Raw genomic sequence first — 17,874 nt, 5'->3', positions numbered from 1 at the left:
GTACCAGATTTAAAGATTTTCACCCTTACAATTGATTGACCAGCTCTCTTTGCAGTCACAGGGACATGAGAGTGCACTTCCAGAGGGCGTGTCCTTGAAAGAGCCCGGCGTGGGCGTGTCCTACAACCTTGCTCCACGCTTTGCTCTGATACGAATCTCGCAAGGTTTCTGTTACGTCTTGTTCAGACTGTGCCGAGATTTAGTATATCATAACATTATATTTATTTAAATCAGTAGAATAGATCTCCTTTAAAAACAAGAAATGACTCAGTATTCGGTGTCTTGTTGCCGTGGTATCCAACAGGTATCCTTTGACCTTTGACCTTTACTAGAATCGTCTCAAAGTTTAGAGTTTGGTATCAAAACAAACCGAGCCAGCAGTCATTGGAGCGTGACGGTGAAAGACTCGTACCTGAGCAGCAGAGGAGGACACGCAGCACTCCGCAAACGACCTGCTGAGGACGGAGACCAGCCGTCTCTCCTGGTCCGACACCTGAGCCTGAAACTGGTCCAGGAGCAGCTCAAAGCTCTGCAGGGAAGAAGAAGGGCAGTCACACACACAGCACTGAGTAAAAACAGGAAGTACCTCACACGTGTAAGCTGGCGGTCACCTTGTCGCCAGGGTCGGTGGGGTCACAGGTATACTCAGACAGGACCCTCACATGACACAGGAAGTCCTGATACACATTCTGAACCTCATCAGTCCACATCCTGCCCCTGACTCCGGACACAAGCACCTGATCCAACTGACTCAGCTGCAGAGTGACACACAGGAGCTCCTGCACGGGGCGCCACACCACACAACAACAGAGTCACTTCAAGAAAAGTCTTCTTTCAGTGTTTAGTTAAATCATTACCAGCAGTCACAAAACTACTGAGCAGCCGGTCTCTAAGGATTACAGCAGGCACTGACACGCTGGCATCCTAGTCCTGCAGTGTGTGTGTGTGTGTGTGTGTGTGTGTGTGTGTGTGTGTACCTGGATGCTCTGCAGACGTGTCAGCAGGATGTCCAGGTGGATGAAGGACAGGTGTGAAGAGGAGTTCCAGCAGTGTGTGATTCCATCCTGCAGTCAGAGCGTCATCAGTTCAAACGTTTGATAAAATGACTTTGATGTTTCCAAAGATGTTCCTGTGCTCAGGTGTGTTAAGAGTGATCTGTTCTGCTCAGAGGAACGTTTGGGTCACCTTTCAGCTTACAAAGTAAATGAAGACAAAACCATGACTATGGATAAAGGTGGTCAACTTTCACAAACACTTAAAGTGAGTGTTAAAGGTCCACTCAGTGAGATGATAAAGGTATCTTACTATCTGATCATTAAGGAAACATGCTATGTTGAAGTGCTGGCTTCTCTGACAACAATGCAGCAGCCAGTATGTCCTCCTTCTAACTTTAGATTCTGCTCCTGAATGCTCTGGATTTGTTTGGACCAGAGAAGGTAGGCGCTTTATATGAGACCAGTCTGCAGCTTTACACACACATGAACATGCCAACTTCCCCACGCGGTCCAAAATCAATTGTGCCTCTCCAAAGGCCATCCTGTGAGCTAGAAGCGTCTGTGATCACATCTCTCTGGTCACAGAAACAGAAGAAGGCGATGAGAGTCTTAACTGATCAACTGATCAGAATGAAGATTCTCAAGTTTCCCCTGGTGAGGCGCCACACAAACACAACCAATGTAACGATGTGAGACCCACAGCCATCTCTGTGACGGTCTTCACATCTCAACCACCAAGCTGACTCTGGACCCCCCCAAAGTGCAGCATCACTGCCCCCCCCCCTGCTCTCATCATAATGTGTACCACAGAGTTCTTCAGAGTCAAACATTTATTTTCAAAGGTAATAATAAAGATGTTTTTTACTGTAAAGTCCTGAATATAAGTGGCACCGGTATTTAAGGCGCAGTCTGTTTTGGGGGTTTCCCAGAAAGAAAAAAGATCTCAACTGACTTCCTGAGTGATGATTTCTATCATGTCCAGTTCATCCATTTGCATTAAGCTTTGTATCGAGCCGGGGCGGACTGGTAGTGTCGGTGCTCTCACTGTTTGGACACAGACATAGAGTCTGTTTATGTGTTGAAGTAAATATGTCTGTAAATGTTTTTATCACTATATTTCTACTGCTATACTGAGAAACTGTAACCATCGAATTTCCCTCTGGGATTAATAAAGTATTTCTGATTCTGAAATAGAGGACCTTAGTGGGAGTGGCCTGCGGTGCTGTGCATTCTGGGATTTGGTGTCTTTCATCAACATGAGCCAAAAAGACACTTTCTGTCTTTTCTCGTTCAAGAAGGCATCAACTTCAAAATGTATTTCACATTTCTACATATATGACCCAAAGTCAAAACAGATTCATGTTTCATGGTGAAGTATCCCTTAAAGAACACAACGGCTGTGTGGAGTGTGTAATCCTGCTAGCTACAGTACGGTAGTCGAGCTCTCAGTTTTAAAGTTCGCTGCCCGACTCTGCTGGCACCTCGTTAATATTGGAGTCTTTTAAATCACAAGTTTTACTTTAAATGCACCATGACGACCTCATGACGGAGAGAAGATGTTCAGCCTGCTCTGTATCGTTAGGTATCACACCATTTTCAATCACCTCGTGTTTGGTGAGTGATGGCGGCGGCGTGAGTCTGTATTTTATTCTGGGATATTGGTCACACCAGTGTAAGGTCCACCTGAGCCTCACCTGAGCTGGGATCTGCACACCCCCCTGGTTCTGAATCTCCAGGTTGGCCTCTTTGATTGTCTTCAGTGTCCAGATCACCAGCCTGACATCATCCAGGACCCGACCAGTCTCTGACACCAGACCATGCATCACCGCCTCTCCACGCAGGAAGTCCCTGCTCTGAGGAGGAGGAGGAGGAGAAGAAGAAGAACACACACACACACACACACACACACACACACACACACACACACACACACATATTAGGATGGTGACTGTATATGGATAAATAAAGTCAAGAAGAAGAAGAAGAAGAAGAAGAAGAAGCCGGTGAGAAGAAACCAAACACACACAGACACACACACACACACACACACACACAGACACACACACACACACACACATACACACACATACACAGACAGACACACACACACACAGACACACACCTTGTGCCTTTGTCTGTGTGTGAGTTTGTGTGTCTCTATATGTGTGTGTGTGTGTGTGTGTGTGTGTGTGTGTGTGTCTGTCTGTGTATGTGTGTGTGTGTGTATGTGTCTGTGTGTGTGTGTGTGTGTGTGTGTGTGTGTGTGTGTGTCAGTACCTTCTGGATGAACAGGTTACAGATCTCGATCAGCAGAACCATCAGTCTGCCTGGTCTCCTGTACACCTCAGACCGGATCAACACCTGATGCACCCCCTCCATCACAGCCGCCATGTTGGAGCCCAGCTGTCAATCACACAGAGAGGGCGGGGCTTGTGTTTTTAGACCTCACATTAAGCATGTTCTCTCACACACACACTGTAGCTCTCTGTGTCCTACCTGCTGGTACTCCACCTGCTCCAGCTGCTCCAGCTTCTCTTGCAGGGGACTCAGAGCAAGACTCACCTGTTCAGCCTCCTGCAGACCTGAGGGGATGACATCACGGAGGTCAGAGGGTCAGAGGTCAGGTGACTTATTTCACAGGTGTTTAAACAAGCTGTTTGTACCTTCTTCAACACGTCTGTAAACATCTCTCAGAGTGAACCAAGAGATGTTGCCTGTCTGCTGAACGATGGACGCCACCTGCTGAGCCCTGCTGCTCTGTAACTGAGCGCAGACACACACACACACACACACACACACACACACACACACACACACACAGACACATACACAGACACACACACACACACACACACACACACACACATATTAGGATGGTGACTGTATATGGATAAATAAAGTCAAGTTGTATGGGAAACATTCTCAAATCCATTTCTTCACCTGCTGCCACCATGTTTGTCCTCCTCTATTTAACTATTCATAGCTTTCACGTGACGTCACACTCTAATGGACCCGTCCACCTGGAGGCTCTCTACCACTGAACGCTACTGAGAAGTTACTGTTGCCCCCTACGTGTTTTCATATGTTTTATTTTTACATGTTTCAAATGAAATACAGTTCTTGTTTAATATGATACACTGACCGGCGAGGAGACGAGCCCGAGTTTTGCTTCTTCAGAATTTAATCTGAGAAAAAAAACAGAAAGGAGGACGTTTGTGGATTAAAGTTAGACCCTCCGTGGCCCCTGTGACGGGAAACATCAGACTTCTCCTCATCCTGACATTAAATATAGTGTTGACTAAATCTAGATATTCCTGCCGTTAACTCAAATTACTGCCCCAGAACACTAAGATTGAGTGTTGTGTTACGGTTCAAAGAGTGACCATGTTAACTGATGACTTTCAGACTGAAAGTATCCTAACAAATGCCTCTTTGTTCCATTTGTGTATTATCATATTGTCAAAATTACTCATGAGATATGTTTTAATGAAAGTTAAACAAATAGGTTTTCGTTACGAATGACAACCAGACTCAGGGCATAATATGGGCCCTTTAAAATCTTAGTTTTGTTCTGGTTTTCAGGTGATGTAAACATGTGTCGTTTATAGGATATGTTAAATTAAAAGCCTGTGATGCAGTTCTTTGCAGTAGCCATTACTTTCCTGAGCGTTTTTTGCCCTCCAGCCCTCCGCGCTGGTGACGTCACTGAAAGCTATGAATAGACTAGAGTTATCACTTCTATGTCTAATCTACTCTGTAGCTACACCCTAGTGACCGTGCCCTACACTGTAGGGACCTACGCTGTAGTGACCTACACTGAGTGACCTACGCTGTAGTGACCTACACTGAGTGACCTACTCTGTAGTGATCTACACTGTAGTTACCTGCGCTGTAGTGACCTACGCTGAGTGACCTATACCTTAGTGACCTACTCTGTAGTGATCTACACTGTAGTTACCTGCGCTGTAGTGACCTACGCTGAGTGACCTATACCTTAGTGACCTACTCTGTAGTGATCTACACTGTAGTTACCTGCGCTGTAGTGACCTACGCTGAGTGACCTACACTGTAGTGACCTACACTGAGTGACCTATACCTTAGTGACCTACTCTGTAGTGATCTACACTGTAGTTACCTGCGCTGTAGTGACCTATGCTGAGTGACCTACTCTGTAGTGATCTACACTGTAGTTACCTGCGCTGTAGTGACCTACGCTGAGTGACCTATACCTTAGTGACCTACTCTGTAGTGATCTACACTGTAGTTACCTGCGCTGTAGTGACCTACGCTGAGTGACCTACGCTGTAGTGACCTACGCTGTAGTGACCTACACTGAGTGACCTATACCTTAGTGACCTACTCTGTAGTGATCTACACTGTAGTTACCTGCGCTGTAGTGACCTACGCTGAGTGACCTACTCTGTAGTGATCTACACTGTAGCGACCTACACTGATGCCCTATACCTTAGTGACCATCACCTGCTGCTGGAGGGACTGCAGATTCTTCACTCTGCTCCTCCAAAAGTTAAACTCCTCTGAGGGAAGAGGCTTCACTTTGTCCAAAACAGCCTCAGACGAGTCCTGCTGCAGGAACTCTGACACCAGATTCAGCCACTCTGTTATCGTCCAATCACAGGCCTGGGAGAGCTTCAGGTCTGATGACTTCCTGTGAGAGTGGAGAAGAAGAACAAACTTCATTTCAAATATGAACAAGAAGAAGAGACGTCCCTTTAAGAGAAGAAGAAGAAGAGACGTCCCTGTCTGTAAACACTTGTTTGTCTTACCATCCTTTAGAGTTGTCATGGAGATTATGGTCATGGACTGTGTTGCCATGTTGATGAGGCAGAAAGGTCCATCCCTCTATCTGAGCCTTCATCACCAGCGTCTCGTTCTTCTTTCTCTCCATGATCCTCTGAGGTTCCTCCACCTCACCTGCTGCCCCGCTGCTCTCTTGGTTGCTAAGTAACGGACATGTCACCTGAGGGTACATAGCTTTAGCTGTTTGTTGCATCCAAAATTATTTTTCACTTATCTAAAGATAGAACTAGATATACCTGAGCTGAACTACCTGAGCAGAACTAGATATACCTGAGCTGAATTAGATATACCTGAGCTGAACTAGATATACCTGAGCTGAATTAGATATACCTGAGCTGAACTAGATATACCTGAGCAGAACTAGATATACCTGAGCAGAACTAGATATACCTGAGCAGAACTAGATATACCTGAGCTGAATTAGATATACCTGAGCAGAACTAGATATACCTGAGCTGAATTAGATATACCTGAGCAGAACTAGATATACCTGAGCTGAACTAGATATACCTGAGCAGAACAGGATATACCTGAGCAGAACAGGATATACCTGAGCTGAACTAGATATACCTGAGCAGAACTAGATATACCTGAGCTGAACCAGATATACCTGAGCAGAACTAGATATACCTGAGCAGAACTAGATATACCTGAGCAGAACTAGATATACCTGAGCTGAACTAGATATACCTGAGCAGAACAGGATATACCTGAGCTGAACTAGATATACCTGAGCAGAACTAGATATACCTGAGCTGAACTAGATATACCTGAGCAGAACTAGATATACCTGAGCAGAACTAGATATACCTGAGCAGAACTAGATATACCTGAGCTGAACTAGATATACCTGAGCAGAACTAGATATACCTGAGCTGAACTAGATATACCTGAGCAGAACTAGATATACCTGAGCTGAACTACCTGAGCAGAACTAGATATACCTGAGCAGAACTAGATATACCTGAGCTGAACTACCTGAGCAGAACTAGATATACCTGAGCAGAACTAGATATACCTGAGCTGAACTAGATATACCTGAGCAGAACTAGATATACCTGAGCTGAACTAGATATACCTGAGCAGAACTAGATATACCTGAGCTGAACTACCTGAGCAGAACTAGATATACCAAAGCAGAACTAGATATACCTGAGCTGAACTACCTGAGCAGAACTAGATATACCTGAGCAGAACTAGATATACCTGAGCAGAACTAGATATACCTGAGCTGAACTAGATATACCTGAGCAGAACTAGATATACCTGAGCAGAACTAGATATACCTGAGCTGAACTAGATATACCTGAGCTGAACTAGATATACCTGAGCAGAACTAGATATACCTGAGCTGAACTAGATATACCTGAGCTGAACTAGATATACCTGAGCAGAACTAGATATACCTGAGCAGAACTAGATATACCCGAGCTGAACTAGATATACCTGAGCTGAACTAGATATACCTGAGCTGAACTACCTGAGCAGAACTAGATATACCTGAGCTGAACTAGATATACCTGAGCTGAACTACCTGAGCAGAACTAGATATACCTGAGCTGAACTAGATATACCTGAGCAGAACTAGATATACCTGAGCTGAACTACCTGAGCAGAACTAGATATACCTGAGCAGAACTAGATATACCTGAGCTGAACTAGATATACCTGAGCAGAACTAGATATACCTGAGCTGAACTACCTGAGCAGAACTAGATATACCTGAGCAGAACTAGATATACCTGAGCTGAACTAGATATACCTGAGCAGAACTAGATATACCTGAGCTGAACTACCTGAGCAGAACTAGATATACCTGAGCAGAACTAGATATACCAGAGCAGAACTAGATATACCTGAGCTGAACTAGATATACCTGAGCTGAACTAGATATACCTGAGCTGAACTAGATATACCTGAGCAGAACTAGATATACCTGAGCTGAACTAGATATACCTGAGCTGAACTAGATATACCTGAGCTGAACTAGATATACCTGAGCTGAACTACCTGAGCAGAACTAGATATACCTGAGCTGAACTAGATATACCTGAGCTGAACTACCTGAGCAGAACTAGATATACCTGAGCAGAACTAGATATACCTGAGCTGAACTAGATATACCTGAGCTGAACTAGATATACCTGAGCTGAACTAGATATACCTGAGCAGAACTAGATATACCTGAGCAGAACAGGATATACCTGAGCTGAACTGGATATACCTGAGCAGAACTAGATATACCTGAGCAGAACTAGATATACCTGAGCTGAATTAGATATACCTGAGCAGAACTAGATATACCTGAGCAGAACTAGATATACCTGAGCTGAACTAGATATACCTGAGCTGAATTAGATATACCTGAGCAGAACTAGATATACCTGAGCTGAATTAGATATACCTGAGCAGAACTAGATATACCTGAGCTGAACTAGATATACCTGAGCAGAACAGGATATACCTGAGCAGAACTAGATATACCTGAGCTGAACTAGATATACCTGAGCAGAACTAGATATACCTGAGCTGAACTAGATATACCTGAGCAGAACTAGATATACCTGAGCAGAACTAGATATACCTGAGCTGAACTAGATATACCTGAGCAGAACTAGATATACCTGAGCTGAACTAGATATACCTGAGCAGAACTAGATATACCTGAGCTGAACTACCTGAGCAGAATTAGATATACCTGAGCAGAACTAGATATACCTGAGCTGAACTAGATATACCTGAGCAGAACTAGATATACCTGAGCTGAACTACCTGAGCAGAACTAGATATACCTGAGCAGAACTAGATATACCAGAGCAGAACTAGATATACCTGAGCTGAACTAGATATACCTGAGCTGAACTAGATATACCTGAGCTGAACTAGATATACCTGAGCAGAACTAGATATACCTGAGCTGAACTAGATATACCTGAGCTGAACTAGATATACCTGAGCTGAACTAGATATACCTGAGCTGAACTAGATATACCTGAGCTGAACTACCTGAGCAGAACTAGATATACCTGAGCTGAACTAGATATACCTGAGCTGAACTACCTGAGCAGAACTAGATATACCTGAGCAGAACTAGATATACCTGAGCTGAACTAGATATACCTGAGCTGAACTAGATATACCTGAGCTGAACTAGATATACCTGAGCAGAACAGGATATACCTGAGCAGAACAGGATATACCTGAGCTGAACTGGATATACCTGAGCAGAACTAGATATACCTGAGCAGAACTAGATATACCTGAGCTGAATTAGATATACCTGAGCAGAACTAGATATACCTGAGCAGAACTAGATATACCTGAGCAGAACTAGATATACCTGAGCTGAACTAGATATACCTGAGCTGAATTAGATATACCTGAGCAGAACTAGATATACCTGAGCTGAATTAGATATACCTGAGCAGAACTAGATATACCTGAGCTGAACTAGATATACCTGAGCAGAACAGGATATACCTGAGCAGAACTAGATATACCTGAGCTGAACTAGATATACCTGAGCAGAACTAGATATACCTGAGCTGAACTAGATATACCTGAGCAGAACTAGATATACCTGAGCTGAACTACCTGAGCAGAACTAGATATACCTGAGCAGAACTAGATATACCTGAGCTGAACTATCTGAGCAGAACTAGATATACCTGAGCAGAACTAGATATACCTGAGCTGAACTAGATATACCTGAGCAGAACTAGATATACCTGAGCTGAACTACCTGAGCAGAACTAGATATACCTGAGCAGAACTAGATATACCTGAGCTGAACTACCTGAGCAGAACTAGATATACCTGAGCAGAACTAGATATACCTGAGCTGAACTAGATATACCTGAGCTGAACTAGATATACCTGAGCAGAACTAGATATACCTGAGCAGAACTAGATATACCTGAGCTGAACTAGATATACCTGAGCTGAACTACCTGAGCAGAACTAGATATACCTGAGCTGAACTAGATATACCTGAGCTGAACTACCTGAGCAGAACTAGATATACCTGAGCTGAATTAGATATACCTGAGCAGAACTAGATATACCTGAGCTGAACTAGATATACCTGAGCAGAACAGGATATACCTGAGCAGAACAGGATATACCTGAGCTGAACTAGATATACCTGAGCAGAACTAGATATACCTGAGCTGAACCAGATATACCTGAGCAGAACTAGATATACCTGAGCAGAACTAGATATACCTGAGCAGAACTAGATATACCTGAGCTGAACTAGATATACCTGAGCAGAACAGGATATACCTGAGCTGAACTAGATATACCTGAGCAGAACAGGATATACCTGAGCTGAACTAGATATACCTGAGCAGAACTAGATATACCTGAGCAGAACTAGATATACCTGAGCAGAACTAGATATACCTGAGCTGAACTAGATATACCTGAGCAGAACTAGATATACCTGAGCTGAACTAGATATACCTGAGCAGAACTAGATATACCTGAGCTGAACTACCTGAGCAGAACTAGATATACCTGAGCAGAACTAGATATACCTGAGCTGAACTACCTGAGCAGAACTAGATATACCTGAGCAGAACTAGATATACCTGAGCTGAACTACCTGAGCAGAACTAGATATACCTGAGCAGAACTAGATATACCTGAGCTGAACTAGATATACCTGAGCAGAACTAGATATACCTGAGCTGAACTAGATATACCTGAGCAGAACTAGATATACCTGAGCTGAACTACCTGAGCAGAACTAGATATACCAAAGCAGAACTAGATATACCTGAGCTGAACTACCTGAGCAGAACTAGATATACCTGAGCAGAACTAGATATACCTGAGCAGAACTAGATATACCTGAGCTGAACTAGATATACCTGAGCAGAACTAGATATACCTGAGCAGAACTAGATATACCTGAGCTGAACTAGATATACCTGAGCTGAACTAGATATACCTGAGCAGAACTAGATATACCTGAGCTGAACTAGATATACCTGAGCTGAACTAGATATACCTGAGCAGAACTAGATATACCTGAGCAGAACTAGATATACCCGAGCTGAACTAGATATACCTGAGCTGAACTAGATATACCTGAGCTGAACTACCTGAGCAGAACTAGATATACCTGAGCTGAACTAGATATACCTGAGCTGAACTACCTGAGCAGAACTAGATATACCTGAGCTGAACTAGATATACCTGAGCAGAACTAGATATACCTGAGCTGAACTACCTGAGCAGAACTAGATATACCTGAGCAGAACTAGATATACCTGAGCTGAACTAGATATACCTGAGCAGAACTAGATATACCTGAGCTGAACTACCTGAGCAGAACTAGATATACCTGAGCAGAACTAGATATACCTGAGCTGAACTAGATATACCTGAGCAGAACTAGATATACCTGAGCTGAACTAGATATACCTGAGCTGAACTAGATATACCTGAGCTGAACTAGATATACCTGAGCTGAACTACCTGAGCAGAACTAGATATACCTGAGCTGAACTAGATATACCTGAGCTGAACTACCTGAGCAGAACTAGATATACCTGAGCAGAACTAGATATACCTGAGCAGAACTAGATATACCTGAGCTGAACTAGATATACCTGAGCAGAACTAGATATACCTGAGCTGAACTAGATATACCTGAGCAGAACTAGATATACCTGAGCTGAACTAGATATACCTGAGCTGAACTAGATATACCTGAGCTGAACTAGATATACCTGAGCAGAACTAGATATACCTGAGCAGAACAGGATATACCTGAGCTGAACTGGATATACCTGAGCAGAACTAGATATACCTGAGCAGAACTAGATATACCTGAGCTGAATTAGATATACCTGAGCAGAACTAGATATACCTGAGCTGAACTAGATATACCTGAGCAGAACAGGATATACCTGAGCAGAACTAGATATACCTGAGCTGAATTAGATATACCTGAGCAGAACTAGATATACCTGAGCTGAACTAGATATACCTGAGCAGAACTAGATATACCTGAGCAGAACTAGATATACCTGAGCTGAACTAGATATACCTGAGCTGAATTAGATATACCTGAGCAGAACTAGATATACCTGAGCTGAATTAGATATACCTGAGCAGAACTAGATATACCTGAGCTGAACTAGATATACCTGAGCAGAACAGGATATACCTGAGCAGAACTAGATATACCTGAGCTGAACTAGATATACCTGAGCAGAACTAGATATACCTGAGCTGAACTAGATATACCTGAGCAGAACTAGATATACCTGAGCAGAACTAGATATACCTGAGCTGAACTAGATATACCTGAGCTGAACTAGATATACCTGAGCAGAACTAGATATACCTGAGCTGAACTACCTGAGCAGAATTAGATATACCTGAGCAGAACTAGATATACCTGAGCTGAACTAGATATACCTGAGCAGAACTAGATATACCTGAGCTGAACTACCTGAGCAGAACTAGATATACCTGAGCAGAACTAGATATACCAGAGCAGAACTAGATATACCTGAGCTGAACTAGATATACCTGAGCTGAACTAGATATACCTGAGCTGAACTAGATATACCTGAGCAGAACTAGATATACCTGAGCTGAACTAGATATACCTGAGCTGAACTAGATATACCTGAGCTGAACTAGATATACCTGAGCTGAACTACCTGAGCAGAACTAGATATACCTGAGCTGAACTAGATATACCTGAGCTGAACTACCTGAGCAGAACTAGATATACCTGAGCAGAACTAGATATACCTGAGCTGAACTAGATATACCTGAGCTGAACTAGATATACCTGAGCTGAACTAGATATACCTGAGCAGAACAGGATATACCTGAGCAGAACAGGATATACCTGAGCTGAACTGGATATACCTGAGCAGAACTAGATATACCTGAGCAGAACTAGATATACCTGAGCTGAATTAGATATACCTGAGCAGAACTAGATATACCTGAGCTGAACTAGATATACCTGAGCAGAACAGGATATACCTGAGCAGAACTAGATATACCTGAGCTGAATTAGATATACCTGAGCAGAACTAGATATACCTGAGCTGAACTAGATATACCTGAGCAGAACTAGATATACCTGAGCAGAACTAGATATACCTGAGCTGAACTAGATATACCTGAGCTGAATTAGATATACCTGAGCAGAACTAGATATACCTGAGCTGAATTAGATATACCTGAGCAGAACTAGATATACCTGAGCTGAACTAGATATACCTGAGCAGAACAGGATATACCTGAGCAGAACTAGATATACCTGAGCTGAACTAGATATACCTGAGCAGAACTAGATATACCTGAGCTGAACTAGATATACCTGAGCAGAACTAGATATACCTGAGCTGAACTACCTGAGCAGAACTAGATATACCTGAGCAGAACTAGATATACCTGAGCTGAACTATCTGAGCAGAACTAGATATACCTGAGCAGAACTAGATATACCTGAGCTGAACTAGATATACCTGAGCAGAACTAGATATACCTGAGCTGAACTACCTGAGCAGAACTAGATATACCTGAGCAGAACTAGATATACCTGAGCTGAACTACCTGAGCAGAACTAGATATACCTGAGCAGAACTAGATATACCTGAGCTGAACTAGATATACCTGAGCTGAACTAGATATACCTGAGCAGAACTAGATATACCTGAGCAGAACTAGATATACCTGAGCTGAACTAGATATACCTGAGCTGAACTACCTGAGCAGAACTAGATATACCTGAGCTGAACTAGATATACCTGAGCTGAACTACCTGAGCAGAACTAGATATACCTGAGCTGAACTAGATATACCTGAGCTGAACTAGATATACCTGAGCTGAACTAGATATACCTGAGCAGAACAGGATATACCTGAGCTGAATTAGATATACCTGAGCTGAACTACCTGAGCAGAACTAGATATACCTGAGCTGAACTAGATATACCTGAGCTGAACTACCTGAGCTGAACTAGATATACCTGAGCTGAACTAGATATACCTGAGCAGAACTAGATATACCTGAGCTGAACTACCTGAGCAGAACTAGATATACCTGAGCAGAACTAGATATACCTGAGCTGAACCAGATATACCTGAGCTGAACCAGATATACCTGAGCTGAATTAGATATACCTGAGCTGAACTAGATATACCTGAGCAGAACTAGATATACCTGAGCTGAACTAGATATACCTGAGCAGAACTAGATATACCTGAGCTGAACCAGATATACCTGAGCTGAACTACCTGAGCAGAACTAGATATACCTGAGCAGAACTAGATATACCTGAGCTGAACTAGATATACCTGAGCAGAACTAGATATACCTGAGCTGAACTAGATATACCTGAGCTGAACTAGATATACCTGAGCAGAACTAGATATACCTGAGCTGAACTAGATATACCTGAGCAGAACTAGATATACCTGAGCTGAACTACCTGAGCAGAACTAGATATACCTGAGCAGAACTAGATATACCTGAGCTGAACTACCTGAGCAGAACTAGATATACCTGAGCAGAACTAGATATACCTGAGCTGAACTAGATATACCTGAGCTGAACCAGATATACCTGAGCTGAACTACCTGAGCAGAACTAGATATACCTGAGCAGAACTAGATATACCTGAGCTGAACTACCTGAGCAGAACTAGATATACCTGAGCAGAACTAGATATACCTGAGCTGAACTAGATATACCTGAGCAGAACTAGATATACCTGAGCAGAACTAGATATACCTGAGCTGAACTAGATATACCTGAGCTGAACTACCTGAGCAGAACTAGATATACCTGAGCTGAACTAGATATACCTGAGCTGAACTACCTGAGCAGAACTAGATATACCTGAGCAGAACTAGATATACCTGAGCTGAACTAGATATACCTGAGCAGAACAGGATATACCTGAGCTGAATTAGATATACCTGAGCTGAACTACCTGAGCAGAACTAGATATACCTGAGCAGAACTAGATATACCTGAGCTGAACTACCTGAGCTGAACTAGATATACCTGAGCTGAACTAGATATACCTGAGCAGAACTAGATATACCTGAGCTGAACTACCTGAGCAGAACTAGATATACCTGAGCAGAACTAGATATACCTGAGCTGAACCAGATATACCTGAGCTGAACCAGATATACCTGAGCTGAATTAGATATACCTGAGCTGAACTAGATATACCTGAGCAGAACTAGATATACCTGAGCTGAACTAGATATACCTGAGCAGAACTAGATATACCTGAGCTGAACCAGATATACCTGAGCTGAACTACCTGAGCAGAACTAGATATACCTGAGCTGAACTAGATATACCTGAGCAGAACTAGATATACCTGAGCTGAACTACCTGAGCAGAACTAGATATACCTGAGCAGAACTAGATATACCTGAGCTGAACTACCTGAGCAGAACTAGATATACCTGAGCAGAACTAGATATACCTGAGCTGAACTAGATATACCTGAGCTGAACTAGATATACCTGAGCAGAACTAGATATACCTGAGCAGAACTAGATATACCTGAGCTGAACTAGATATACCTGAGCTGAACTACCTGAGCAGAACTAGATATACCTGAGCTGAACTAGATATACCTGAGCTGAACTACCTGAGCAGAACTAGATATACCTGAGCTGAATTAGATATACCTGAGCAGAACTAGATATACCTGAGCTGAACTAGATATACCTGAGCAGAACAGGATATACCTGAGCAGAACAGGATATACCTGAGCTGAACTAGATATACCTGAGCAGAACTAGATATACCTGAGCTGAACCAGATATACCTGAGCAGAACTAGATATACCTGAGCTGAACTACCTGAGCAGAACTAGATATACCTGAGCAGAACTAGATATACCTGAGCTGAACTAGATATACCTGAGCAGAACAGGATATACCTGAGCTGAATTAGATATACCTGAGCTGAACTACCTGAGCAGAACTAGATATACCTGAGCAGAACTAGATATACCTGAGCTGAACTACCTGAGCTGAACTAGATATACCTGAGCTGAACTAGATATACCTGAGCAGAACTAGATATACCTGAGCTGAACTACCTGAGCAGAACTAGATATACCTGAGCAGAACTAGATATACCTGAGCTGAACCAGATATACCTGAGCTGAACCAGATATACCTGAGCTGAATTAGATATACCTGAGCTGAACTAGATATACCTGAGCAGAACTAGATATACCTGAGCTGAACTAGATATACCTGAGCAGAACTAGATATACCTGAGCTGAACCAGATATACCTGAGCTGAACTACCTGAGCAGAACTAGATATACCTGAGCTGAACTAGATATACCTGAGCAGAACTAGATATACCTGAGCTGAACTACCTGAGCAGAACTAGATATACCTGAGCAGAACTAGATATACCTGAGCTGAACTACCTGAGCAGAACTAGATATACCTGAGCAGAACTAGATATACCTGAGCTGAACTAGATATACCTGAGCTGAACTAGATATACCTGAGCAGAACTAGATATACCTGAGCAGAACTAGATATACCTGAGCTGAACTAGATATACCTGAGCTGAACTACCTGAGCAGAACTAGATATACCTGAGCTGAACTAGATATACCTGAGCTGAACTACCTGAGCAGAACTAGATATACCTGAGCTGAATTAGATATACCTGAGCAGAACTAGATATACCTGAGCTGAACTAGATATACCTGAGCAGAACAGGATATACCTGAGCAGAACAGGATATACCTGAGCTGAACTAGATATACCTGAGCAGAACTAGATATACCTGAGCTGAACCAGATATACCTGAGCAGAACTAGATATACCTGAGCAGAACTAGATATACCTGAGCAGAACTAGATATACCTGAGCTGAACTAGATATACCTGAGCAGAACTAGATATACCTGAGCTGAACTAGATATACCTGAGCAGAACAGGATATACCTGAGCTGAACTAGATATACCTGAGCAGAACTAGATATACCTGAGCAGAACTAGATATACCTGAGCAGAACTAGATATACCTGAGCTGAACTAGATATACCTGAGCAGAACTAGATATACCTGAGCTGAACTAGATATACCTGAGCAGAACTAGATATACCTGAGCTGAACTACCTGAGCAGAACTAGATATACCTGAGCAGAACTAGATATACCTGAGCTGAACTACCTGAGCAGAACTAGATATACCTGAGCAGAACTAGATATACCTGAGCTGAACTACCTGAGCAGAACTAGATATACCTGAGCAGAACTAGATATACCTGAGCTGAACTAGATATACCTGAGCAGAACTAGATATACCTGAGCTGAACTAGATATACCTGAGCAGAACTAGATATACCTGAGCTGAACTACCTGAGCAGAACTAGATATACCAGAGCAGAACTAGATATACCTGAGCTGAACTACCTGAGCAGAACTAGATATACCTGAGCAGAACTAGATATACCTGAGCAGAACTAGATATACCTGAGCTGAACTAGATATACCTGAGCAGAACTAGATATACCTGAGCAGAACTAGATATACCTGAGCTGAACTAGATATACCTGAGCTGAACTAGATATACCTGAGCAGAACTAGATATACCTGAGCTGAACTAGATATACCTGAGCTGAACTAGATATACCTGAGCAGAACTAGATATACCTGAGCAGAACTAGATATACCCTGAGCTGAACTAGATATACCTGAGCTGAACTAGATATACCTGAGCTGAACTACCTGAGCAGAACTAGATATACCTGAGCTGAACTAGATATACCTGAGCTGAACTACCTGAGCAGAACTAGATATACCTGAGCTGAACTAGATATACCTGAGCAGAACTAGATATACCTGAGCTGAACTACCTGAGCAGAACTAGATATACCTGAGCAGAACTAGATATACCTGAGCTGAACTAGATATACCTGAGCAGAACTAGATATACCTGAGCTGAACTACCTGAGCAGAACTAGATATACCTGAGCAGAACTAGATATACCTGAGCTGAACTAGATATACCTGAGCAGAACTAGATAT

At 42.8% G+C, this 17,874-nt stretch overlaps 1 protein-coding gene across 3 annotated transcripts in view; it reads right to left on the bottom strand.

Annotated features, from left to right (window-relative positions):
- LOC110004743 (dynein axonemal heavy chain 17-like) overlaps nt 1-17,874 on the bottom strand; it is a 53,824-nt gene that overhangs the window by 20,784 nt on the left and 15,166 nt on the right. For all 3 annotated transcript variants that reach the window (XM_065953442.1, XM_065953444.1, XM_065953443.1), the window contains exons 2-10: nt 5,780-5,973; nt 5,475-5,661; nt 3,659-3,758; nt 3,492-3,577; nt 3,273-3,398; nt 2,690-2,848; nt 978-1,064; nt 612-779; nt 413-529 (exon numbers count right to left, since the gene is read on the bottom strand). In XM_065953442.1, coding sequence (XP_065809514.1) covers nt 413-529; nt 612-779; nt 978-1,064; nt 2,690-2,848; nt 3,273-3,398; nt 3,492-3,577; nt 3,659-3,758; nt 5,475-5,661; nt 5,780-5,973 — 1,224 coding nt within the window. The remainder of the gene's footprint in view (nt 1-412; nt 530-611; nt 780-977; nt 1,065-2,689; nt 2,849-3,272; nt 3,399-3,491; nt 3,578-3,658; nt 3,759-5,474; nt 5,662-5,779; nt 5,974-17,874) is intronic.

Source organism: Labrus bergylta, chromosome 4 (assembly GCF_963930695.1).
Source record: "Labrus bergylta chromosome 4, fLabBer1.1, whole genome shotgun sequence".
Classification (NCBI taxonomy): Eukaryota; Metazoa; Chordata; class Actinopteri; order Labriformes; family Labridae; genus Labrus; species Labrus bergylta.
Note: the sequence above shows the minus strand (reverse complement) of the source record. Positions and strands in the feature narration are given on the sequence as shown.